The sequence below is a fragment of the Callospermophilus lateralis genome, chromosome X (assembly GCF_048772815.1).
Source record: "Callospermophilus lateralis isolate mCalLat2 chromosome X, mCalLat2.hap1, whole genome shotgun sequence".
Classification (NCBI taxonomy): Eukaryota; Metazoa; Chordata; class Mammalia; order Rodentia; family Sciuridae; genus Callospermophilus; species Callospermophilus lateralis.
The window spans coordinates 72,769,599-72,797,576 of NC_135325.1; the positions used below are offsets into that span (position 1 = coordinate 72,769,599).

General features: G+C 33.3%; 1 protein-coding gene across 9 annotated transcripts in view; it reads right to left on the bottom strand.

Annotated features, from left to right (window-relative positions):
* Diaph2 (diaphanous related formin 2) overlaps positions 1-27,978 on the bottom strand; it is an 826,282-nt gene that overhangs the window by 743,026 nt on the left and 55,278 nt on the right. For 7 of the 9 annotated variants that reach the window (XR_013154694.1, XR_013154690.1, XR_013154689.1 and 4 more), the window contains 2 exons: positions 8,724-8,828; positions 3,564-3,584 (listed from right to left, as the gene is read on the bottom strand). Coding sequence is in view for 2 of the 9 variants with exons in the window: in XM_077107726.1 (XP_076963841.1) it covers positions 3,564-3,584; positions 8,724-8,828 (126 nt within the window). In the remaining 7 variants the exon portion in view is untranslated. The remainder of the gene's footprint in view (positions 1-3,563; positions 3,585-8,723; positions 8,829-27,978) is intronic. The other 2 variants (XR_013154693.1, XM_077107725.1) reach the window with 1 other exon arrangement.

The following is a 27,978-nucleotide window of genomic DNA, read 5'->3' on the forward strand; positions in this document are numbered from 1 at the left end:
ATCAACAGAATTTAATAACTGATTGGATATGAAGGAATCTCTAATATTTCACTGCCTTCTGACATAGTCCTATTGAAGCCAGAGTTAGACAGGCAGTCTGTAAAGATGGGTAAATTGAGTCAGGTCAGATCAAGGAGGCCAATTTGAATGAGTCTGGGAAGTTGGAGACAGCCCCCAGAGGGAGTGAAATGATTTTGGAGCCCTTCCAAAATCATTATCCTTCAAGATAACCAGCGCACCCCCCCCCCCAACCTGTTGCTAATGTAACCAGTCCCAGGAATTGGCCCTCCCTTCATTGAATTGTAAAAGTTGTTAGTGTGTCCTGGGCTGCTTGGTCCTGCCCTTCCCCCTTCAGCTCATGGGTTTTCCACCTTTTGGCCATCCCACCAAGCATTTCCTGGGTCTAGTCACATACTCTGGAAGGAAAGAGATAAGGAGAAAAGAGAAGGAGAACAAAGGAAGCCTAAGACCTATAAAAAAGGCAGAACACCTCACTTCTGGGGATACCAGGAATACTATGTATTCTGAGGATACTATGCCCTCCTTCTCCTTCCCAGGAGAAGTCTTTTACTCTTTTTAAATAAACCCTGCCTTATATGCTTGCCTGGGCATGCTTCTCTAATGATATACTTCAACATATGAGGGAGCAGAACTCACAATGAGCCCAAAACTAGAAATAGAGAAGAGCTCAAGACCAAGTTAAAATAAACTTAAGATTCTCTTGTCTCTCCAAACTCCCTTAACACGAAACTCACCTTCTCTCCATCTAGCCTCTAGTTTAATATGTGTCTTCACTTATTCAATGAAAAGTCTAGCAAGTGGCCTCCCAAAGAGTCTCTCTCTGTCCTAATCCAGATAAATCATGCCTAATTTAAAGACAGATTGCCTTCTGGGAAAAAAAAAATTGTTGTTAGGTAATTCTGTCATCGTGTGAACATCATAGAGTGTAGGTACACAAACCTAGATGGCATAGCTTACTGTACACATAGCCACATGATATATATAGGCCATTGCTCATAGGCTATAAAACTGCACAACTTTACCATACTTAATCCTGTAGGCCACTGAAATTCAGAGTTAAGTACTTGTGTATTTAAACAAAGCTAAATATATAGTGAAATGCTAATTGATAGGAATTTTTCAGGTCCATCTTAAGGAAACAGCATCTCCACCCGCAAAAGGTTATTTGGTGCATGACTATATTTCACAATGTGTGCTCCTCAACCTCCCTTAACTGAATCTCCTGTGGTGCTAGATAAAAATGCAAATTTCTTGGCTACCTCCCAGACCTCAGGAATCACAATCCTGGATTGGGATGGGAGGGGGGGTACATTTGCATTTTCATGCACTGTCAGGTTTGAGAACCTTTATCCTTATCTAACCTAAATACCTGTCAAATGTATGTTTCTTTTTTTTTTTTTTAGATGATCCAAATACTCGTGAATAAACATCTTTTTTTTATTTTTTTATTTTTTTAATTAATTTCTATTGTAGGTTGTTCAAAACATTACATAGTTCTTGATATATCATATTTCACACTTTAATTCAAGTGGGTTATGAACTCCCATTTTTACCCCATATACAGATTGCAGAATCACATCGGTTACACATCCATTGATTTACATATTGCCATACTAGTGTCTGTTGTATTCTGCTGCCTTTCCTATCCTCTACTATCCCCCCTCCCCCCTCCCCTCCCCTCTTCTCTCTCTACCCCCTCTACTGTAGTTCATTTCTCCCCCTTATATTTTTCCTCCTTTCCCCTCACTTCCTCTTGTATGTAATTTTGTATACCCCTGAGGGTCTCCTTCCATTTAAAAATGTATGTTTCTTAAATACTGTTTTTATTCTATCACTCCTTGCCCAAACTAATTTTTTCATATTCTTTCTGAACTTCCAGACCCTCTTTCAACTTGGTTTAATAAATCCTTCTAATATACATTCTCTGTTCCAACAAAGTCAACCTCATCTCATTTCCCTCTTTCCTACTCCCACACACATTGTGGTTCTCTTTCCAGGCCTTTACATTTACTATTACTTCAAGATCTTGAGGGCTTCTCCCTATTGAAATCCAAATCCTCAATCAAATCCTTGAATCCTCATAAGGAATGATTCCAGAAAACCAAGCTTTGCATGAATTTTCCCCTAATTATACCAACCCTCCCTTTCTCTCCCACTTATGAATTCCTATTACACTTACAGGTAGTGTGCACAATTTAATATATTGATTATTTCAACGTCTTATCTAACATAAACTTTCTAGTCATCAATGTACCTAGTAAAATTCTTGGCACATAAAAAAAACACTAAATAAATATCTGATCTTTGAAATTACTCCAAAAGGTTGATGGCTTTTTTTCCCCCTCTAGATGTCACATGAATTAAAGAAAATATGTTTTTAAAAGCAAAACAGATACTAATACTGCACTGTTCTAGATACCTCTGTGCTCAAAGATATTGAAGATAATGTTTGCTATCCTTTTCTCTAAATAAAGAATACTCAGGCTGGGGTTGTGGCTCAGTGGCAGAGTGTTTGCCTAGCATGTGTAAGGTACTGGGTTCGATTCTCAGCAATAAATATCAATAAATAAAATAAAGGTCCATTGACAACTAAAAAAATGTTTTAAAAAAGAATGCTCAATTAAGACAGCAAATTACAGATAGCTCTCAATCACAATATAGGCCAATTTTAGCATGTTATATAATAGTGCATCATATAATTACAGAACTAAAATATACTACACCTTGAGTACAAAACCAATAAAGGAAAAAACCTTAGTAGATAATTTAAGCAAATGATTTCAAAATATCTATTTAATAAATGAACCCAAAATAAATATGACTTGCCCAAACTCAAAGAGCTGATTAATAGCACCCAACAAAAACAAGCATCCAGGCCCCCTGACTGCATGGCAAACGTCATTTGCATTACATTATATGCCCAGTGATACTAAAGTCAAATTCAGATTGCCTAATAAGAATTCCTATATGTGCCAGACACAGTGGAGCAAGCCTGTAATCCCAGTGCCTAGGGGAGATAAAGGGTTGAGGCAGGAGGATCAAGAGGAGTTCAAAGCCAGCCTCCAGCAGCTTATCCAGGCCCTAAGCAACTCAGCAAGACCCAGTCTCAAATTTTTACAATATATAAAAAGAGCTGGGGATGTGGCTCAGTTATTGAGTGCCCCTGGTATAAAAAAAAAAAAAAAAAAAAAAAGAACTCCAATGTACATAAACCAATACTTTAGGAATCTTCCTCTGCCATACTGAGAAACTGAGGTACAACATACAATTTCATGAGACTCACACAGACTGACCCAAGAGTACTTCCAAAAAACAAAAAGTAAAACCTTCTAAGAAAATATGCCAGCAGTCTAGTTCTAAACCATATCCCAAAACAAAACAGAGATAAATCCTAATCACCTGATCTTAACATGAATACCATTGCTTTGATAAAATATATGCCAAAAGAAGAACCAAACATATAAAATACTATACTAACAACAATCATAATTCCCCAAAGCACAAATTTATATCTAAGGTTAAAACACATCTTTTGTACTTACCGTAACTTTACTTCCAACTATCTGCATGCAGTGGTCAACGAAGAGAGGTTATGGTGTAAAAAAAAAAAAAAAACAAACAGCAACAATATTAGTAATCAGAAGCTTTTTCACAGAAGTGTTTAGTAAATTAGTAAATAGCTAACCCTACTTACACTTTGAATACTTTAGATCTAAAAGTTAAAACAAATCAATAAATATCCATTTCTACCATATTTCAAAAATATGTCCTCTATGGAATAATGATTCCAAAATAAAGGATAATTATATTTTGAGAATTTTTGAATGTATTTTAATGAGCTTCTCTTATAATAAAATCTAAATATCAAGTCATGCAAAGTTAATAGCAATCTGGAATCAGCTCACAGCCCCTCAAAAATTATCAATACAAAATTGATTTTTTTTCAAATATTGCCCTTTTTTCTTTCTTTGTTATGACAAGTATACTATTAAGGTTAAAATAAGGTGTTTTAAAACAAACTGTCACATTTAAAGTCATGCATTAAGTTCAGAAGTAAACTTTAGGTTGAAAACTGGAACATTTTATCTGTTATAAATTTAAGGGTTACACTATTGTTTTATCTTATACTTGAAAATTACAAAGAAAGATTGCTTATTATTCTAGTTTTCTAGGTCATCCTAGAATTTCTATTATAAAATCGAAGTTTTCTATATAATGTGAGGACAATGAAGATTTTATATATAAATATAAAAGCTTGTATTCACTGGGAGGAAATAATTCAAAAATCTCAACATTGAGCTTTAGATAAGAGATAAGAGAATCTGAGAGGAAAAGATGTGTTTAAGAAAACAAGAAGTAAACTCACAGTCCTAAACATAATTTTATGCCAAAATCCAAATATAAATCAAATCACTGTTATCAGATTCCCACATTTGAATATCAAGCAGTGTCCAAAAAAGAACTAATCCACAATCTAAAACCATTAATCTGATAGCAGTTATTATCAAGATGCATTCTATTTTTCAGCCAGTGCTTTAAAAATAAAAATCAATTTAATTGCAACCCCAGTAAGAATCCCAAATGAAACACGATATGACAAGATGCAAAAAGATAATGACAGTTTCCAAGTAAATTATTTCAGAGGAATCCATGAATCTCCAAATGGAGAAGCAGGTTTCTTAAATATTCATTCAACAGACTATTTACAGTCAGTGATTATTTGGTTGAATAAAAGCCTCTTTGGTGCCATTAACACTCTTCTGAATTGAAAGATATGCTATTGACCTAAATTATTTCCTCCCACTAAAAAAGACAGAGGTTGTATTTGCCCCTTGTCTATTTAGCACAGACATAAGACTAAAAAGAGAAGGCAAGCCTGTCTCAACAATTAAGGCAGGTGAAACAACCACAATATGGCCCATTTAATGATTCATTTAGATTGCAAAATGACTGCATTTAGCTAAAGCACATACAGCATTAGCCAAGGGAAGCTAAGATAAACTAGTTTGGTCATGTCTGGGTTTAACTGTTTCATCATATCCAGACCATAGCTGGAAATGACCCAAGAAAGTAAGTCTCTGATAATGGCAAAAGCAAAACTATAATAAATGCATACACACACACATATACAGATGCACTACAACTTTTAAGTACTTGTTATATAAGTAAGTCTAGCAAATCTGTGAATACAGTTGGTTTCACTTCTTAAATTATTTCTGAGATTTTTTTAATCAATGATTCTTCTCAAAGGTTCCTATGTCTTCAAAAATATAATCTCACATATTCTAAAATCTCAACTTCAAAGACTGTGATTTAAATTAGAAATAAACTAAATTCTTGGTATTCTAAGGAAGTCACTGGCATTTGGCAAACTAATGTTAAGACTTCAGTGAATAACTTTTCCGAAGTGTCAAAATATGCTGTTAAATATATGTAAAACCCTCTATAAATCTCCAACATGTTATGCCTGTTTCAGGATTATGAATCGGTAGGACAATTTCTGTAATATTAACAAAGCACAGTTTTCCATTTCTAAAACCATGCTCATGTTTTGAAAATAGAGTGTCTCCCAGGTTATCTGTGGCTTAATCATCCACATATACTGCTAGCCTAGGTCAGTCCATAACCACACTCCCTACAGTAATCAAAGAGTCCAACTCATGATGGGCCAATGGCACAAACCTGTAATTCCAGAAGCTCGGGAGGCTGAGGCAGGAGTTCAAAGTCAGCCTCAGCAACTTTGCAAGGCCCTAAGCAACCTAGTGAGACCCTATCTCTAAATAAGATATTTTTTTAAAGGGCTGGGGGTGTGGCTTAGTGGTTGAGCACCCTGGGTTTGGTTCCCACCAACAACAAAAAAAAGAGTACAACTCATAGGAGATAAATGCAGACAGGTGGTTCTTCTCTACTCACCTATTTGGAGTTCACTCATTACTGACAGAGTTACTCAAGGTACTTTTTCCTATAACACTCATATAGTTTTTCTCTACTATGAATTAAGAAAAAAACTAAGTCATGGTTTACATCATTACCTTGTGATTTCCTTAATATTCTCTTATTCCATATTAATTTTAATAAAGTTAATTATACAACAAAAGAGTCTTGTTTGCTTTAGAAACAGGTTTTGACCATATTTCTGTATATTGCTTCATCTCTCTTTAATGTCCTTACCCAAGAACCCAAGGAGCATAATGGACATTTCTCACTGAGCTCACATTTTGTTCTTTTGGTTTTAGATCCCATACCAAAGGACTAATGCAGGTGACTAAATGGGAAAATATACAATTTATGTTTGACTTATAATTGCCACATTTTACACTTGAGTCTAAAACATTTTTCTATCAGGGACTCTTAGCCCTTAACTTTGCTTTAAATGAGGAAACCTTTCCCCCCATACCAGGGATAGAAACCAGAGCCTCACACATGCTAGGTAAGCACTCTACCACTGAGCTACATCCCAAGCCCTAAACAAGTAAACATTTTTTAATGAGTGCATCAATATAATGCAAAAGTAAGGGTAAAAAAGTACAAGACATACAAAGCACAACCAAAGCCTAATGAAAGACAGTAGGAAGGGAAGGAAGCCTGGTTACATGTGGGAAAACCGTCATACATCCAGTAATAATTGGTGCAAATTTTATTGTCCTGATCATGAAAAGGTCAAGGGATTAGAATATTGTTTTTCACTGAATGCCATCCCTCTCACCTTTAAAAAAGAAATAACACAAATAATTTTCAGAGTTTTAATGACAGAAAACAGTACTAATTAATGCATCCCCAAGGTGAGAAAGCTTCAAAACATACTTGTCAACAGGCTTTCTTCCATCATAATATTTGGTCCATGAAAAACAAATATAATCTTGGAACTGTTATGAATGTGCTATGCATATATGAGGTGCTCATAGTTATGCTGAATGAAACAAATAAGGACAAATACTCCGTAGTACTGGTTTTGAGGCTGGTGACTTAAACATGAAATTTTCATGTCTTTTGAGAATATTCCATTTCCATCTTCTGAAAAAAGCAGATTGAATGAGCTCATCTAATATGTAACATATCTGCATTTTAATCTGAAAAATGAGTATATAACTTAAGGTATGCATTTCCTTGATCACTTGAAGAGGAAACTATGAGAATAATTGCAAACAATTTCTTCATACAGATCAGATAATAATCAAAAGGTCAAAGTAGAAGAGCATCATTTATATATAATTTCCATTATCGTCAGTCCCACTTACACAAACAACGACCCAAATAAGCCAGAGACACTAACAAAATCCTATCATTAAAAATATCATATGACTAGTCATATAGTATTATCTGTACTTTGCATTCAGATTTAGTTATACAAATTTACTAGCATACTTGCCTTTAGGTATTTGAAAAATAACACTAAATGTACACCCTGCATTTCCTAAAGCATTTTACTGTGAACAATAACTTGAGTGCAAAAATGAGAAGAGATTCATCAGAATTTCAAAGTAAAACCCTATGCATCACCTAATTCTATTGAAAACGACGCTCATGGCAAATTTCACTTATCACTTGAAACATATTTCTGCCCTTGGATACCAGAAGCAAATTAAAAAACATGCTGTTGCTCTGCTCTGGCAGAGCTGCAATGCGTTATGTTTAAATAGTTCAGCATTCAGGTTTAGCTTGCTTAAAGTACAATATAGAATCAATAAAATTGCAAAACTCAGTAATTGCTAATAGCATTAATAGCATAGCCAAATAACATTAGAATATAATTTTCCAATGAAGAAATTTAGTGGTCAACTCTTCAAGTGTAGAATGTTTAAAATGCGCATGTCTACATGCATATATATGCATATACCTACAGATAAAATCACTGTATATATATATACTCAAACACACACACATCCACTGATTTTATGATCTCTCGATATGAAAAGCTGTTTCTTTATAGACATGTAAAAGACACATTTTGCCCTTTCAAAAATACATGTTTCTACATAAAAAATTAAACCCAAAGACTTATTTTGGAAGTGCCTTAAAAGGTGAAAAAAGCAAAATACTCTATTAAAACAGTAAGTTTTTTCCATTGATAATAAGTCCTTTCAATAAACCTACTTTCAAGTCTTGAAACACACAGATTTGATTAAAGTTCCTATTAAGCACTTTCATTTATATTGAACAAAGCTGTACAATAACAATTATGAGGCAGCTTACACGGTTTGCATTATATAAATGATGAAAAAAGCCAACACTGCATATTAAAAAGCATTGCTAAAAATTACATGCAAGCAGACACCAGACATGTAGCTTTAATGTCAACTTAATTAAAGATGACTATGTTGTTTCTTATATTCTCCCTCAAAATACAAAATTTTTATCTAACAATCCATACATTAAGTGAAATACCTGCAAAATGCTGTCAGTTTTTAGTAATTGCACAAAGCCTCTGCCCTGAAAGTCACTGAATTACTTCAAGAGCCTGCTGTCCTTTCTAAGCTTTCTTGTTTATAATAATGAGAGCTTCTCATTTCCAAAGATGAACAGTTTCATTTTTAAATATATACATTTTGAAATTTATAAATGTATAAAAATCAAACACAAATTGTTTCCTAAACAGTCTGAATACATTGCAGCAAGAATTTGAACATCTGAGGTTTGTTCATCTTTTAAGTAGATAATGCTTAAGCTCATTCTGTTGGTACCAGGAAAGTTTCTCTACTTACAGATTTGGCAGTAGCAGAAATATACTGGACAACCATCTCACGCTTGGTGGTAAAATCTTTGTTTCGTAAAGGAGCTTTTTTTTCTTCATTAAGGTTCATGTCCTCCTGTTAGAAAGAACATTCACTGTGAGTATTGATAAATTTCTGCCTAAGCATTTCTAAAGTGATGAATAAATATTAATGATGTCTATGTCTTAAAATATTAAGTCATTCTGTAACTAACAATTCTTTTTTCTGGATATTCCACTATTATTTTTTACCCTAAGATATCATAATAACAAATATTAATAAAATCTATTTCTTAAATAAATACTTCCTGCTATAACTAACAAAACTCTTTTTTTCTGGATACTTCACTATTATTTTTCACTCTAGATTCCATAACCTTACATAAATTTTACCATGCACCCAAGGTTTATATTACTACCAAGTCAATCAGTAAACAGGGATAAAAAGGTATTTTTAAACTATTCCACAGAATACATTGGCAATTTAGAGCATAGATATACATTATACTGCCCTACCAAAGCTATTTGTTTAACTTGATAGCAAAAGCAAATACACACATACAAATTGCTTAGGATTACTATTATCCAAGAAAGCAAATATGATTGGCAAAGAGGGAATATGCATCCATAACATATCCCTGAAGAAAAATTCATAATAAGTTGTTAGATTTAAAAAAGAAAAAAGAGAAATATAGTTGGCGGGGGGGATAACAAAAATCACTAAATGGGCTAAGGAGCTGAATAGACACTTCTCAGAAGAAGATATACAATCGATCAACAAATATATGAAAAATGTTAAACATCTCTAGTAATTACAGAAATGAAAACTGAAACTAAGATTTCATCTCATGCCAGTCCGAATGGCAGTTATCAAGAATACAAACAACAATAAGTAATGGTGAGGATGTGGGGGAAAAGGCACACTCATACATTGCTGGTAGGACTGCAAACTGGTGCAAGCAATCTGGAAAGCAGTATGGAGATTTCTTGGAAAATTTAGAATGGAATCACCATTTGACCCAGCTATCCCACTCCTCGATCTATATCCAAAAGACTTAAAATCAGCATACCATAGTAACGCAGCAACATCAGTGTTTATAGCAGCTCAATTCACAATAGCTAAACTGTGGAAGAAACCTAGATGCCCTTCAATAGATGAGTGGATAAAGAAACTGTGGTATATGTACACAATGGAATATTAGCATTAAAAGAGAATAAAATTATGGCATGTGCAGATAAATGGATGGCGTTGGAGAATATCTTGCTAAGCGAAGTAAGCCAATCCCAAAAAAACAAAGCCCGAATATTCTCTCTGTTAAGTGGATGCTGATCCATAAAGCAGGGAGGGCATGGGGAAAAGGGAGGAACTTTGATGGACAAAGGTGGGGAGAGGCAGGGAGGGGGTATGGGGGCAGAAAAGATGGTGGAATGAGATGAACAACATTACCCTACCTAGGTACATACATGACTGCACATATGATACAATACTATGTTGTATACAATCAGAGAAATAAAAAGTTGTGCTGCAACTGTGTACAATGAATCAAAATGCATTCTGTCATATATAACTAATTAAAATAAATAATTTTTTATAAATATTTAAAAATGACTCATTGGACAGAAAAATATTCACTTATAAGAACACACTGAGGTTCAGTAAATTTTATGAGATTGGGAATACACCTTTATTTTGTGAATATGCACACATATAACACTTTCATTACACAAATTATTTCTCTTCATTTTGAAACTTATGTTAACTCCCACAACAGAAAAAGACACCCTGGATGGGATTGCAAAACCAAGATGGAAATGATTATGCTTCAAAATGGAAAAGTGAAAAGAAAACACAAAATGGGCCAAAGTGTTTAGAAATTGTGTCTGTCAAGGGATGGATACCCACATAGAAAGAAACTTTTACAACTCAATGAAAAGACAAATATCTTAATTACAAATGGGCAAAGTATTTGAGCATACATTTTTCTTAAGATACGAAAATGGCCAATAAGCATATGAAAAGATGTTCAATATCACTATTTATTAGGGAAATGCAAAGGAAAACCACAATGTGATCCCCTTCTCTCTAAAACAGCTTGAATAAAATAGATTAAAATAATAAATGTTGGAAGAATGGGATGGGGAGGATACAGAGCTTCCTAGCATGTTCAAGGTCCTGGGTTCACTCCCCAGTACCACAAAATAAACAACAACAAATGTTAGAGAAGGGTTGTCCAGAAACACTAACCTATTGTTGGTGGGAATGTAAAACAATGCAGCCAGCCATTTTGATAAAACAATGTGGTAATTTCTTGAGAGGTCACACATATAATTCAGATCATATACCCAAGAAAGATGAAAATATCTGTACACCAAAACTTGCACATGAATGTTTATAGTAGCATTATTTGATAAAACAATGTGGCAATTTCTTGAGAGGTCATACATACGATTCAGATCATATACCCAAGAAAGATTAAAATATCTGTACATCAAAACTTGCACATGAATGTTTATAGTAGCATTATTACTAATAGTCAAAGAGTAGAAACAATTCAAGTGTCCATCAAGTACTGACTAAATTAACAAAATGTGGTATATCCATATAAATTTGTCATATACAATAGTATTCAGCCATAAAAAAGGAATAAAGTATTGTTATAAAATGGATGAGCCTTAAAATTATACTATACAAGTAAAAGAAACCAGTCACAAAAACCACATATTGTATGATTCCATCAATAAAAAATCAAATCTACAGAATTAGAAAATACATTATTGGTTGCCAAGGCCCAGAAAAGAGGAAAAGAAGATTAAATTATGACTGTTTATGGGTATGGTGTTTCTTTCTGGGGGGATGCAACTGTTCTAAAACAGTTTGATTGTTATAGTGATCTTTGAAATATACCAAGAAACACCAAAGTGTACACTTTAAAAGGATGAGTTTTATGTTATTCGAATTATATCTTAATTTATTTTACATTCCTAAGTTTTAATTTTGATTGGTATATAATTGCACATATCCTTGGAGTACAATATCATCTTTGGATACATGTTATGATTGAATCAGGATAGTTTGCATATCTATGATCTTAAATGTTTGTCATTTCTTTATGGTATTGGAATATCCAAAATGATCTCGAATCTTCTAGCTCTTTTGAAATATAGAAAACATTATTTTTAAACTATAGACACATTACTGTATAATAGAACACCAGGACTTAACTGACCAACCTTTCCCTATCCTATCTCCCCCTTACTGCCTCTTAGCCTCTGTTAACTACTATTCTATTCTCAAATTCTGTGAGAAAATAAATTAGTGGGAATTTAAATTAGTATAGCCACTGTGGAAAAAAAGCATGACGTTTCCTTCAGAAATTAAACAATCAAGGGGCTGGGGATATAACTCGGCTGGTAGAGTACTTGCCTCACATGCACAAGGCCCTGGGTTCAATCCCCAGCACCACCACAACAACAAAGAAAAGAAATTAAAACAGTCCTTTGATCCAGCAATCCCACTACTGGGTATATATGCAAAGGAAATGAAATCAGAGACATCTGCACTCCCAAGTTCAATGCAGCACTCTTTACAACAATCAAGAAACAGAAACAATTTAAGTGTCCATCAACTGATGAATACAAAAAGAAAATGTGGTGCATATAAAAAGTGAACACTATTTGTTTAAAAAAAGAATGAAATCCTGTCATTTGTGACAAAATGGATAAAACTGGAGATCATGACATTAAGTGAATTAAGTTTAGGCACAGAAAGATCAAGAAATACCTCACGTTCTTTGTCATATATGGAGTCTAAAAAATTTTATCTTAATTTTTAAAAAAATCAATATTTTGTTTCTTTATTCTTGTAATTCTGACAATTCTATTTTCAATAAAGTAAATTTCTTCACAAAGAATAATACTAAAGCTATTTTAGAGACTCATATGTGATAATGTGGTGGAAAAACAAAGAATCCATGAAAAGTAACAAAGTGTCATTTATCTATTGGATACAGATCCCCCTAATATACAAAACCCCAAATGTTCTGAAATCCAAAACTTTTAGGATAGCATTCTGAAACCTTTTGAATGTTAATATGACACTGAAAACATTTCAGATTTTAGAGCCTTTCAGTTTTCTAATTAGGAATGCTCAACCAGTAAAACCTATGCATATACTACAAAATGTGAAAAACTCTAAAATACTTCTGGTCCCACACACTTTGGATAAGGTATACTGTAGTTAACTTTAGTGACAGCAAACATCACCTGACCTATATTTGTACCCACTGCAGTGATTCTTATGACTATACAGTCAATATCTATAAATTTCATGTTATATATACAAGTTCTTTTCCATACTCAACTGGATCACTGTCTCTACTCTCACCTTTTCTATCTTATATACATATTTTTTTCATTTGTATAGCTTATTAAAAACTTACTAGAAAGCAGAAAATACATTCTGCCTCTCCCTCTCTTAGTTTCTAGCATTATTGAATCCAAATAGAATCAGAGTAACTAGTCTGGACAGCACTTTTATAACTCCACAGATGCTCATCTATGTTCTACAACTATATCAACTGGCGGGGAACTCACTACCTCCTCCAGCAGCTCAGCTCATCTTAGGGCAGTTAAATTTTTGCTAGCTTTTTCCTTGGAAGACTAGACTTGAAATATGTGTAACAGAATATTAATGTGTTAAGGTGGCAAGATTGTACCTTTTCTTTCCTTCTCTACTTTTAAATTTTATAATCACTTATTTACCAGATGTATACTATGCACAAGGGACTATGTGAGGCTGATTAAGAGAGTATAAATTTGAGGGACTGCTTTTATATTCAAATTAAAGGTTATTATTTATAAAGCAATGCCTGACACTTAGGGAAAGCTACACATATATAAGTCATGGTCTAGTGGAAACAAACATAATAGATGGACTCTTTGGAAACACATAGGACAGGTGGAAAAGTCAGAGAAGTCCTCACTAGGATTTGGGTCATGAAGGAAAAGGAAAATCTGACTAAAGGCTATGAGACTAGCTAGGAGACTCTAGTGGTCATCTTTCATTTTTGGCCACCCAACATCATTTGAACCTGGCCTCTATATTTTAATATATCCTCACATTATTAGTCCCACCTAACAAAAGTAGAATTTTTTAAAATTACAATTTATATTTGATAAAGGGGCTAAAAACATGCAATGGAGGAAGGATAGCATCTTCAACAAATGATGTTGGGAAAACTGGAAATCCATATGCAACAAAATGAAACTGAATCCCCTCCTCTCGCCATGCACAAAAGTTAACTCAAAATGGATCAAGGAGCTAGATATCAAATCAGAGACTCTGCATCTGATAGAAGAAAAAGTTGGCTATGATCTACATATTGTGGGGTAGGGCTCCAAATTCCTTAATAGGACGCCCATAGCACAAGAGTTAATAACAAGAATAAACAAATGGGACTTACTCAAACTAAAAAGTTTTTTCGCAGCAAGAGAAAGAATAAGAGAGGTAAATAGGGAGCCTACATCCTGGGAACAAATTTTTACTCCTCACACTTCAGATAGAGCCCTAATATCCAGAATATACAAAGAACTCAAAAAATTAAATAATAAGAAAACAAATAACCCAATCAACAAATGGGCCAAACACCTGAACAGACACTTCTCAGAGGAGGACATACAATCAATCAACAAGTACATGAAAAAATGCTCACCATCTCTAGCAGTCAGAGAAATGCAAAACAAAACCACCCTAAGATACCATCTCACTCCAGTAAGATTGGCAGCCATTAGGAAGTCAAACAACAATAAGTGCTGGCGAGGATGTGGGGACAAGGGTACTCTTGTACATTGCTGGTGGGACTGCAAATTGGTGCGGCCAATTTGGAAAGCAGTATGGAGATTCCTGGGAAAGCTGGGAATGGAACCACCATTTGACCCAGCTATTGCCCTTCTCGGACTATTCCCTGAAGACCTTAAAAGAGCGCACTACAGGGATACTGCCACATCGATGTTCATAGCAGCACAATTCACAATAGCTAGACTGTGGAACCAACCTAGATGCCCTTCAATAAATGAATGGATAAAAAAATATGTGGCATTTATACATGATGGAGTATTACGCAGCACTAAAAAATGACAAAATCATGGAATTTGCAAGGAAATGGATGGCATCAGAGCAGATTATGCTAAGTGAAGCTAGCCAATCCCTAAAAAACAAATGCCAAATGTCTTCTTTGATATAATGAGAGCATCTAAGTACAGAGCAGGGAGGAAGAGCAGGAGGAAAAGATTAACATTAAACAGAGACATGAGGTGGTAGGGAAAGGGAGAGAAAAGGGAAATTGCATGGAAATGGAAGGAGACCCTCATTGTTATACAAAATTACATATAAGAGGTTGTGAGGGGAAAGGGAAAAAAAACAAGAGAGAGAATTAAATTACAGCAGATGGGGTAGAGAGAGAAGATGGGAGGAGAGGGGAGGGGGGATAGTAGAGGATAGGAAAGGTAACAGAATACAACAGTTACTAGTATGGCATTATGTAAAAATGTGGATGTGTAACCGATGTGATTCTGCAATCTGTATTTGGGGTAAAAATGGGAGTTCATAACCCACTTGAATCAAATGTATGAAATATGATATGTCAAGAGCTTTGTAATGTTTTGAACAACCAATAAAACAAAAACAATTGCCAATCTCCCTTAAAAATTAGATGACAGGTATGTGGTTTAGTCTCCACCAATAAAATGCATTTATAAGAGATGCAAATCCAGAAGTGAAGTATATTAGAGGAAATAGGCCATGAATAGGTCATCCATTTGGGGGGTTTTGGTAGCAACAGAAATCATGAAATTACAGAATCGATGGCAGATTTTTTATTAAGACAGTTTGACCAAGTGGTTCCAGGGTGGCAATAGCTACTTAATTGGACTATGTTTCAGTTGTGTAGTTTTGGAAGTTATTCCTATGATGGCACCTAGAGCCTGTTTGTGTAACCCTCCTGTTTAATATCCCTTAATAATATCTTCTACTTAATGTAGCCAGAATGAATTTTCTTACGTTCCATATTTGGGCTAGTAAAGTGTTTCAAGTGACTAGTGATAAGGACAATAGATAAAACAAAAGGAAATTAACTCAAGAACCATATACATGTTTTTTGAAGGTGACATTTTCTCCTTCAAGTTACTAAATTCAATTTATTTTCATGTGACATGGATTAGCATCCATGACTATCTCTCTCAAATATTCTGTGGTTTGATAAACACAAGGAAAGAAAAGACTTCCATCTCTTTCATCTTGTTGTACTATACCTCTTTAATTTGGCCTCTGATTTAATAATCTTATTGGCTAAGCATATCATTTTTCTCATTTATACTGTGCTCATTTTCATCAAAATCCCTAAATTCTTTCTGCTCACATATACTGGACTAGGTCTCTTCAGTCTCCAAATTTTCTGGTAAAATTGCAGTCTCCAATAAATGTGGTTATCATGAATCTACATCCTCCCAGTAGAATCAACTCTGGAATACTGACAAAATTAAGTTGTATATTTGTACACTTCTCAGGCCAAAGAGGGTGGTATGCTGCTTTTGGCTGTCTCTAAGTAAGCAGTCTCCTCTCCTTTCAGTGACATTTCTACATCACTATGTACTTCCATTCAATTTTTAATGATGCACAATGCTGAGATCACGCCATCAGAGTAAAATTATTTTGTAGGAAAGTAGGCAAGACAATAAGGGTAATGGATTATATGCCCCAGAGGAATGTTGTCAAGATTAAGTATGATCATACATATCAAGTGATGTACTAACTAGTCTTCAAAGAATGCTAGCTATTAGTAATGTTATCACCACCCGAGCCCTAAAAACCAATCTTTAGAGATGGGTTTGTGGCTCAATGGTAGAATGCTTGACTAGCATGTGTGAGCACTGGGTTCAAATCTCAGCACCACATATAAATAAATGAAATAAAGGTCCATCGACAACTAAAAACTAAAAAAAAAAAAAAAAAAGACTTTAAAAAAATGAACCTTTATCTTACCCTTATGTGTTAATAACACTACATTCTTCATAGTTTTCTTACAAGTACTACGTTCTTTGTTCATGATGCTTCTTGCTCTGCCTGAAATACTGTCCTATTTGCCATCTCTCTCCCTTTGTAAACCACAGCTCCCCATCAAATCCATATCTGGTTAACTATTATACTTCAAGGCTATGCTCACTAATTTTTCAGGAAGATTTCACCCCAAAATACCTCATTTGGAAATGGCTCATCCTTTTCTTTCATTTTAATTCCATTTACATTAAAACTACATGATAAATCTCTCTCTCCTCAAAATTGAGCTAACTGAGGGCAGGAACTTATTTATCCTTTTACTCCCAGCAAAGAACAGTTCCGGGAATGTACGAAGAAATAAACAAAGATTTATTGAACCAATGCGATATTTAGGTCATTTTCTTTAAATATTTTAAATTGCTTTAGAGTCATCTACATTTTTATATTTATAAATTTATTGTATAGGTTGACTAAAAATGAGTATTATTCATGTGAACAGAAGAGTCCATACTCATTTTCTCCTTCTAGAAATAAAAAACATATCACTAATTAGGCAGCTGATACTTCCAAATCATTAACTCTAGCTTTATAATATAATAGCAAAACTAAATAGAGCAATACTCATAATTCAGTATTAACACTAAACAACTTAATTGAATATGAACCTACTTCTAAACAGAGTTCTTACAGTAGTCAAAACACAAAAGCAAGCTTTTTAGCTTGTTTAACATTTATTTAATGTATCTACCATACATGAGAGGAGTGTAGTTACTAAAAACATGTTCTTTGAAGTCACAATAGCTGACCACTTATAATACTTCAAAGCCCCATTTGCAACTAAGAAACTATTTTTTCCTCTGTCCACATATGTTGTGATACAATTTTTCTTTATAGACAAGTTCCTTCACTTCTTCAGCAAACACTGTATTCTTTTTTATCTTCTTGGTGCTGAGGTTTAAACCCATGGCCACATACACTCCGGATAAGTACTTTACCACTGAGTTACACCCCTAGCCACAAACATTATCTTCTTAAAATTTTTAATAAGGAACTACATAAAATGAGTCATATGAGAAAGTCAAAAGTTAAGCCAGCTGCCTATTCATTCATTTGTTTTCTAATTAATTCATTCTCATTCTTTCTCTCCTTCTCTCTCCACTACCATAATTAAGTAGGGGACAATATATATATTTTTTTAGTTTTCCCCTCACCTTTCAACATTACGTCTATTTTCCTTTCTTTCCCTCTGGTTTTCTATTTCGCTTTATGAGACAAATGTCAACCTTCTATGTTTTTCTCTCTCTTCCTTCCCTGTAAGACAAAAGTAATACTGGTATATCTGTTATAAATTTCATATATATTTTCTACAAATTATATATTTCTGTTCCTGCAACATGTCTTGATTTCAGCTTGAGAATGAATTTTACACTTGCTCTTCTTAAATCTGAACTCAACTTCAGCACTAAATGCTTGCCATCTTACTTTCGTTTCTTAAAATAGTAATTATTCAAGTATCCTTCAACTTCTAGGCTTGGGAAGATCTGTACCTCTAAAGACAATGAATGAATGAAGGCACCCCAGTACCTAAAATACATCCTAGCACAAACAATGATTACAACTAGGTTTTATTATTTTGAGGTTATAAATTAATGAATTTTTATAAGATTTGTTTAATTCTTTTGTAAGGGGATGTTGAATAATTATTCTAGCTTTGGTTCCATAATTATTTCTAGCTAGAAAGAACAAAACACTTCTTTTTAAAATCCCAATTAAAATATCAGGTATTTTTCTACATAATAAAATAATTGGCCAATTCTACCTGATACTAATTAACTACCTCATGTTTTCAAAAGACCTAGTTAATTTTACCTAAATAACCATTGAAAATATGGGAGCTCAGGAAGAAAACAAAGATAAAGGGAAAAAGTTGTTCAGAAACATTATTTGTGAAAATAGTTTGCAGCCCAAAGCAGAAAAAAAAGGACACAATATTAAGTGAATATTACTGAGCATAGCACAAAAATTCATCTATTTCTGCTTTCAAAGCCCTGTTGGAAGGATCCAACTTTGAATACCTACATATACCCCTTTATTATCAAGAGGGTCAATTCAGAACATGATTCAATATTAGAAAACATAAATATTACTTATTTTCTCTTGTAATCCTTAAGCCTGAGCTCGTCTTTAACCAATGGTTTCCAGAGTACAGAGATTACATAAAAGACCCACTGGGGTTTAGGAAATACTGTTATTCAAAAAAGAAAAAAAAGGAAAAGACGACTTACTGATATTTCACAAGAGTAACCACTAGATCCCTCCTTGGATCCACAGGTTCAAAAGGTACATGAGTTTACAGGAAAAGCGGTGTATGTACAATGAATATTTATTTTCTGTACTGCAGTTGACATGTACCTGGTTAATGGATTTATTGGTTATTTTATCTAGTTTTAACTCAATTGACCCTCAAGATATGAAAAAGTAGCTATAAATGATTCCTACAAAGACAACAGACTGAAGATAGTTATACCAATAATGCAAGTACAAGGGAACAAGAAAACGTTAGACTGCTATTTCTCCTACTCATAATTCTGATTCTTTTATCACACAGTAAAAATAACAAAAATCTAAGGCTAATAAACTGCAAACCCACAAGATTGAAATTATTAAGGTAACTACTTAAAATATGGATGCATATCAATCATCTGTGATAACCCTCACTTTATGTACATATTATACTTTAAAATGTTAGCTAATGATGATATAAAGCCACCTCAAATTAGCAGGCTATTTAAAATCCAAGCATCCAGAGCATGAATAAAACTTCTTCAATTTTCTCAGCAATAATTAGAACCATGTGATAATCAAGCACCTTATTGATACCATATAAACTTAATGACACATGCTTAGAAGCTTCTTTGGAATTTTCTTTAACAGCAAAAGACAAAAGGTCCCGTGGCATGGAGGAAACATTTGGTAAAAGCAAATGAAATAATACATGCAAAACAGCATAGCAGTCAACTAAAATACATCCCTTGTCAGCAAATACTGTCAGAAGACACATAGAAATCATTGCTGAAAATTTGCTAAAGCAAGCATTAGAAAAATTACTTGACGTGGGAGGCTTACCACATAGCTGGATGAAAATACAGGGTTGTTTTAACAGCTTATAGTATCTGCTAAATTGTTTCAATAATGGAATAAATAAACCACTTTTGAGTCACTGATAGGACAACATAACAGAAAAAACATACTTCCAAACTTAATTATTCTTTAACAAAAGAAATTTTATGGAAAGTATAAGTGGGCAAGATTCTTGAATAAGGTAGCCCAACTTGTAAAATTGAAGCCAGAATTTTAAAGAATATAGAATGCTACACAGTCGAGATTGTAGCTCTTTTTTAAAAATATATATATATTTATTTATTTATTTTAATTAGGTACATATGATAGCAGAATGCATTCTGATTAATTGTACACAATTGCAGCACAACTTTACATTTCTATGGCTGTACATGATGTAGCATCATACCATATATGCAGTAATACAAGTACCTAGGGTAATGATGTCCATCTCATTCCACCATCTTTCCTGCCCCCATGAACACTCCCTACCCTCCCTCCCCCTTTGTGTAGCTCTTTAAAAAAATCTTTTAAAATAAACCAAGGTATTTCATATACAATAGAATATCTACAATATTTTGAAATGAGACAAGAAAGGAACATGAAAACATTTTGTACCTTACAAAAGATATCTCTGGTCATCTCAAAGCCATTTAAAACCACTGAAATTTAGCATGACTTAGGCGTTTTTCATTCACACAAAAAAAGATAATTAATAAGAAAATAACTTCTTTCAACAAACTTCACTGAAAAAGACACACATTGACAACGGACCCCATCCCCCATCCCAGATCAGTCACCTCCATCCTTGCTTCCTCTTTCTTTCTGGTGTTGGATATATTGTCTGAAGCAGGAACGAATAGACAAACATGAAGATAAGGTTCACAGATTAAATACAAGGAAGAAAAAATGGAAAGAGCCCATTTCTCTCATGACATTTGTTGAAGACACGTTTGTTCACTAAAACCCATTTTGAACCCATTTATTTAAAAACAAATGCAACACTCCAGATTCATTGTAAGAGAAACTAACTATCATCAACAAAGAAGGAAAATTACTAGTCACTGTTCAGCAGGAAACATTTACTTGATTCATGAATTGGACTGATGAAAGTTAATACTATGATTTAATAAGTGTTGCTAACTATGTACTTGCTCTATTCGGATCTACGTATCTTTGTCAGATTTATGTTCAACTATGAAAGACATTAAGCCAAATATCAAAATAAAATGATCTTGGAACTAAACCTTCTAATTGCTGCCTGTTTTTAAGCAAGACATAAAAAATAATGACACATTGACACTGCTCTCACTAAAACGTTATTAACCATGACAGCAAAGGCTTTTGTATGATTAAAAAATACTCATTTTCAATCATTTTTAAAAATCTTGTTCATTTCATGTTTCTCACACTTTACTATATCTACATTTTATAATGTAAATGATATTAGTATATGCACATGCATATAATTTAAAATACTGGGGTTACTTGCTCAAATTGTGTGTATATACACACACATAATATATATATATATATATATATATATATATATATATATATGAATTTTATATATATGTATGTATATATATCTATATTTTTTTAAAGAGAGAGAATTTTTTGATATTTATTTTTTAGTTTTTGGTGGACACAACATCTTTTTTTTTTTATTTTATTTTTATGTGGTACTGAGGATCAAACCTAGTGCCCCGCGCATGCCAGGTGAGCATGCTACCACTTGAACCACATCCCCAGCCCAATATATCTATATTTTTAAAGTATACACACACACACACACACACACACACACACACACACACACGAAAACAAATCCCCCACCATCGGGTAAGAAATCAAAAGGTTTAGAGACTAATGCACTAGTCCAGAGACTGGGACAGTTTTGGGGTAAATCTCCAGATAGTAAATGTTTTAGGATTTACAGGTTATACAATCTTTGTCTTTGTACTCAATTCTACAGTAGCACAAAGGAACCGTAGAAAATGCATAAACAAATGGATGTGGTTGCATTCAACAAAACCTTTTTGTGGACAACTGAAATTCACGTAATTTTCATGGGCTCATAAACAGTTTTCTTTTTTGCTAATCACTTAAAAATATAAAAACCATTCTTAGCTTGCAGGTCAAACAAAATAAAACCCTTGTGGCAGCAATAATATCTTTGGCATCTTTACATCCTCTATGACTAGCAAAGTGTCTGGCATTTGGCAGAAAGCCATCAAATAAACTTTACCATGACATGGAAACTTGCCTTTGCTTTTTCTTCTTTATAATTCCACCCACCTATGCTTCTATATGTCACCCCTATCATCATAACAAGAGCTACTTAAAAGTAGGGATTTTCTTTGAACTCTTCAGAACTTGAAACAGTACCTAGAGCTGGGGATGGAGCTCAGTAGTAGAGCTCTTGCGTAGCATGCACACACAGGGTCTAGTTTCAATCTGTAACACCACAAAAAAAATTTAAAATAAGTTGCTTATAGAAGGTCTTGGACTTTGACAAACTAAATTGTTCACACTATAAGGACATTTTTATGCCCCAATTAAGATTGATAATTCAAAAGTGACACTCAGTTTCAGTTTGTTTAGATTTTCTCTGCTTCCTTCCTGAGCCCCTGCATAGTATAACGTACTCACCAAAGTAGCCTATTCATAGCTATTCTAGTATTACAGAAATCATTTGTTTACTTGTCTCCCTGACTAAACTCTGAGCTCTCTAAGGAAAAGGGAGATATTGTATTCATCTTTATAACTCCAGCACTACCTAGCACACTACACATATCAATAAATGGTTGCTGAAATGCATTTATAGCAATAAATATTGGCAGGAACTTTTAAAACAGAAGTATTTTTTTAAAAATATTTCTATATATAAACATAGAACACAGGCAGTGAATTTGTGAAGTTTACCAGTGACAGTAAATTTTCAAACATGCTTCTTTGAATTCCTCTTCCTAGAACTCCTATTCTACTATCCCCTCAGCTGTAGACCTTTGATGAGGAACATACTTGGTAAGGAAATTTAAAATTGAGTCATATTTAGTTACCTTTTAAATCTGTTTTCTGGATAAGTTTTGTTCCTTCTTATTTTTTCTTAAAAGTCTGTATGAGAAAATAAAATACTTTGTCCAGAATAATGCTGGCAATACAACAGTCTAATAAAATGAAGTAAGGATACTAGAAATGTAAATGTAACCAGTGGAAATTATACCATCTAGACAATTTCTGAGAATCTGATCATTTTTGACAGCTATTTCTATGGCTGATTATAGACTCTAAGACCTAGTTTACTATAATTTAGTTTATGGTAGTTTAACAGTTAATTAAAAGTACTTATGCTCAAAGCACTAAAAGGTTCTCATCCAAGCTAACCAACTTCTACAAGACTGGTGTTGGATTAAAAAGAAACCTGTAATAACAGTCAAGAGAGAACAAGTATACTTGGGTTAAAGTACAACACCTGGTATCCAAAGAAAAGGGAAAATTGAGAGAACAAAAGTTAAAAACCTTGAGATTATTTATGAGAGTTCTAACAGATGGAATAGCGGATAATTTAGCATTTAGTGCATATAATTATACTAAAATTGTTGAAAAATGCACAGTGCATAAATATAAATCACTGAATAGAAATATAAAATATAAATCACTGAATAGAAAAACATGTAAGAACAGGAATATAACTCAGTGGTAGAGCACTTGCCTAGCATGCATGAGACCCTAGTTTCCATCCCCAGCACTGCCACAAAAAAAGTTTAAAACATGAAATTTCACCTATGAAACATTGTCTTTACTAAGTAGATATTAAATAAAATTGCCTAGAAATCACAAATCATTTCTAGCCTTATCCACTTGCATAAGAAAAAACTATTTAATTATCTGTATTAGAACACAGTCCTTACTGACATTTCTATATGAATCCAATGTTGCCAACGAAACCTAGGTACCTCCACTGATAGACCAGACCCTTGTGTTAGCTAATAGAAATCAAATTCCAACTTGAACTCCCAAGAAGTTTTTGTGTGTTTATATTTTTAATGTTTAAATGGAAATCTCTCACCTCCTCCATACTCCCTCCCGAAAAACAAAGGACTCTGCCTTGATTCTGTTTGTATAAAAATAAGTTATACTATTAAATGTTTAAAAATTCCCAAGCAGTATATTCAGTATACAAACAAAGTTCAGTTATTCTTGGGAAACTCAAAGCTTTGAAAACTTTAAATGCTGAATCACTATCAAATGCAGCATTTTATTAATTTTCTTAGATTTAAAGTGAACAGTGGAGAGATTTCTTTCAGTCTTAATTAAGGGCAATACAGAATATTTCTGGTTAACATGAGAAAGGTTAAACATATGAACTTCATTTAATTTAAGTTTGGGGTTACAAATTATGTGTAATACTACTATAGTACAGTCACCTTTGAAAGTTACTAAATCAATAATGTTGAAGCGGTATTGTTTTCTTCCTGATAACTTTACCCACTGGTGAAGATTTGAAAATGTGACTCTGGGAAGAAGGGAGTAGGACCCTATAAAAGTATAATTTACTCCATGCAGGTAATTATATCAACCATATAAAAACAATGATATATTTGGATTCTTAAAAGTTGTTTTTTGTTTTGTTTTGTTTTGTCTTATTTTTTGTTTTTGTTTTGTCTTATTTTTTGTTTTTGTTTTGATACCAGGGATTTAACCCAGGGGCATTTTCCCAGTGAGCTACATCCACAGACCATTTTTATTATTTTTGAGTCTCACTAAGTTGCTTAGGGCCTCACTAAATTGCTGAGGCTGCTTTGAACTTGCAATCCTCCAGTCTCAGTTGCGGGGATTACTGGCATGTGTCACCATGCGCTGCTGAAAGTTTTAATATAAGAACCATTTCTCAATTTTCAAACAACTGTTGGTGACCATACTCTAAGCACAAAATTCAGTTTACAAACTAAAGGTGGCACATTGTTTACTAAGAAGCCAGTGTTCTGTAAAATAAATAATCACCTAAAAAATCTCAGATTTGGGGCTTTAAATCTGTCAGCAATGACCACTGGTACCATTACTCAGAAAGTCTGTCTATAATTGCTTCATTGAGTATCTACAATATGAAGTGATTTATCAATGCATGGAACAGATGTCAGAGTCAATGGAACATTAGTAATGTATTAAGACATCAGTAAAGTGAAACTGAGCCACTTAGATCTTTTACTTAACTGGATTCATTTCAGAATTTTCCTTAAGTATAAAGAATCAAGTGATTTTTAAAATGAGGTATTACTAATTAAATAAAATAGTTAATGTTCTTTAAAACTTCCATCCTGCAGTTAATTTCAGACACAGCCATGTACAAGAACTATTGTTGGTAGTTATACTCTTCATTCAACAAGAGATTCAATGATCAGAGTAAGATAGTTATATTTGAATATTGTTTTTCATTAATTTTTTCAGCAAGTAAAACTTTCATGAAGACATATCATTACCCAGAAATTCCAAGTAATAAACTGTATCAGTAATCTTAAGGTAATTTATTTCTTGTGAAGCATCTCATACATTGTTATTGTGTATAATGTCCTGCTATTTGATCCAATTATTTAAAATGTTTTACATCTCAGAGCATGTTATGCTAAAACATGGATATAGTATTTAGGCCAAATGGTCTAAACATTGTATGAGGTTGTCTAAAAAAGCCAATCACCAGGAACAGCACAATAAAGGGTAACATCAAGAGACTCAAGAGAAGCAAGGTTGCCATCAAATAGGACAAGAACATCTTTTATATTGTTTGCAGAAGGAAGGACACCTACAGGAATGAAATTAAAAGGGGAAATTTTGTATCTAAAAATCGACTTCTGTGTTTTAGAAACAAAATGACTTAAGTGCCTTCTACCAATCAACTGTGATAATGACATTTTATCAGTTTTCCATTACTAGATTGTTGGCCTCTTTCTTTTCAATTGATGCTCTGTAAAAAGCGATTACAGATAACTTTCTGTCATCAGTAGGAAATAATCTACCCCAGGCTGGCTTTACCTACCACTCAATGTACCTGTGAGTTGCTTTTTATTTCCACACAGTATGTATGCAAGAAAAACATATCAATTTTATATGTAGTTTAAATAAAACACTATTAAATGTAGATGTTATAAAAATGCCAATGGTTTAGATTTGAGTTCCAGCTCAGCTATTAGGCAATTTACAGAACCAGTTTTCTAAGCCTCTCTCTAAGCCTCAATTCCCTTATCTGAAAAGGGGGGATAACAATGTTACCTATTTTGTGGCACTGTCATAAGGATCAACTGAAATAATACATGCAAACTGTTTAGTTACATGCCTGGGTCATAAGTAAACATAAACTATGCTTATTCATAAAATAACTTTTGCACTGTAAATCAATGATTTTCAAACTAAAAATAATACCTCATATACATAATGTTCAAGTAGACTTTTCTCAAAGAACAGATACAATCCTTAAAATCTTTCCTTTAATCTTTTGGTTGTTAACTTTAAATCACAGCATATTTCTTGGTATCCAACTCCTGTTATCCTATTATTTAAAATAATATATTCATTAATAAATAATGAATGTTTCTGGTTTTGCTGTTATTATCATCACTGTTTTGGCAATTAAAATAGAACAACAGTGATAAACTGAGGGAATCTAGGTGATCAGGAAATATTGGCAATTGAAGAAATAATGAAACTTATTTGAGAATGGGAGGGAATGTTTGTTACAGACCTTTATAATATTTATTTATTATAAATATAATATATATTCAAAACTATGTATTTGATTTTATCTTTATTCATTTATGTATAAATAAGGCTTAATTGACAAAACTGTATGTCATGATGTATGTCAATGACCAAATCCAGCTAATTAACATATGCATTACCTCATACATCTATCAATTTTGTGTTGAGAACACTTTTCATCTAATCTTAGCTTTTTTCACAAATACAATATATTATCAATTATAATCACCATATTGTTCAATAGATCTCTTGAACTTATTTTTCTTAACTAAAACTTTGTATCCTTTTACCAGCATCTCCCCAATCCCTCTCCAACCACCCCAAACCCTGGTAATCATCATTCTACCCTCTATTTCTATGAGATCATCATTTTTAATCTCCATATATGAGTGAAATCCTAATTTTTGTCTTTCTGTGCTTGATCCGCCTCATTTAACATAATGGAAACTAAAATTATAAATAGATATAATAATCTCACACATGTTAGAATAGCTATTGTGGAAAAGACAAAAGATAAAAAGTGTTGGCAAGAATGTGGGGAAAAAAGGGAACCCCCTACACACTGTTAATGAAAATGTTAATTAGTACAGCTATTATAGAAAATAGTATGGAGAGTCCTAAATTTTTTAAAATAAAACTACCACATGATCCAGCAATCCCACTACTGAATATAAATAAGTTTTTAGCCAATATACAAGTTTATAATATGTGAGTATATGGTTGATAATAACATTAATGAGATCCAACAAATTAAAGTGTAACACAATATGACAATACCTGAAAGATATCTTTTCTTGATATCTTATTCCTAAATTTCCATGAAAAGAAAAATTCCCATTAGGGAAAATGTGGCACCAAGTTGTACACTTCTTTACATCACATTTATAAACCCAACAAACAAATCTTTTTGAAAATGTCCCACATTTATAGAGGAAAATGGTAATTTTCTGATGAAACATTAGAATGAACATTTAAAACACAATACTGCACACAAATTGAAAATGACCAGGATTCACTGTTGCTTAAGGTTACAATCACATCAAAGCCATAAGTGGAACTGAATCAGAGTGAGAAAGTGAGGAGAGTAGAAGAAGATATCAAAGAGGTAAAAGGAGGGACAAGATCATATAGTGCTTTATAAGCTATTGTATGTACCATGGCCTTTATTTTTTCTTTTCTGCACAGTCTTTTTTAAATTAATTAATTAATTTATTTTTTAAATTTTATTATATATGACAACAGAATGCATTACAATTTATATTACACATATAGAACATGCTTTTTCATATCTCTGGTTGTACACAAAGTAGAGTCATAT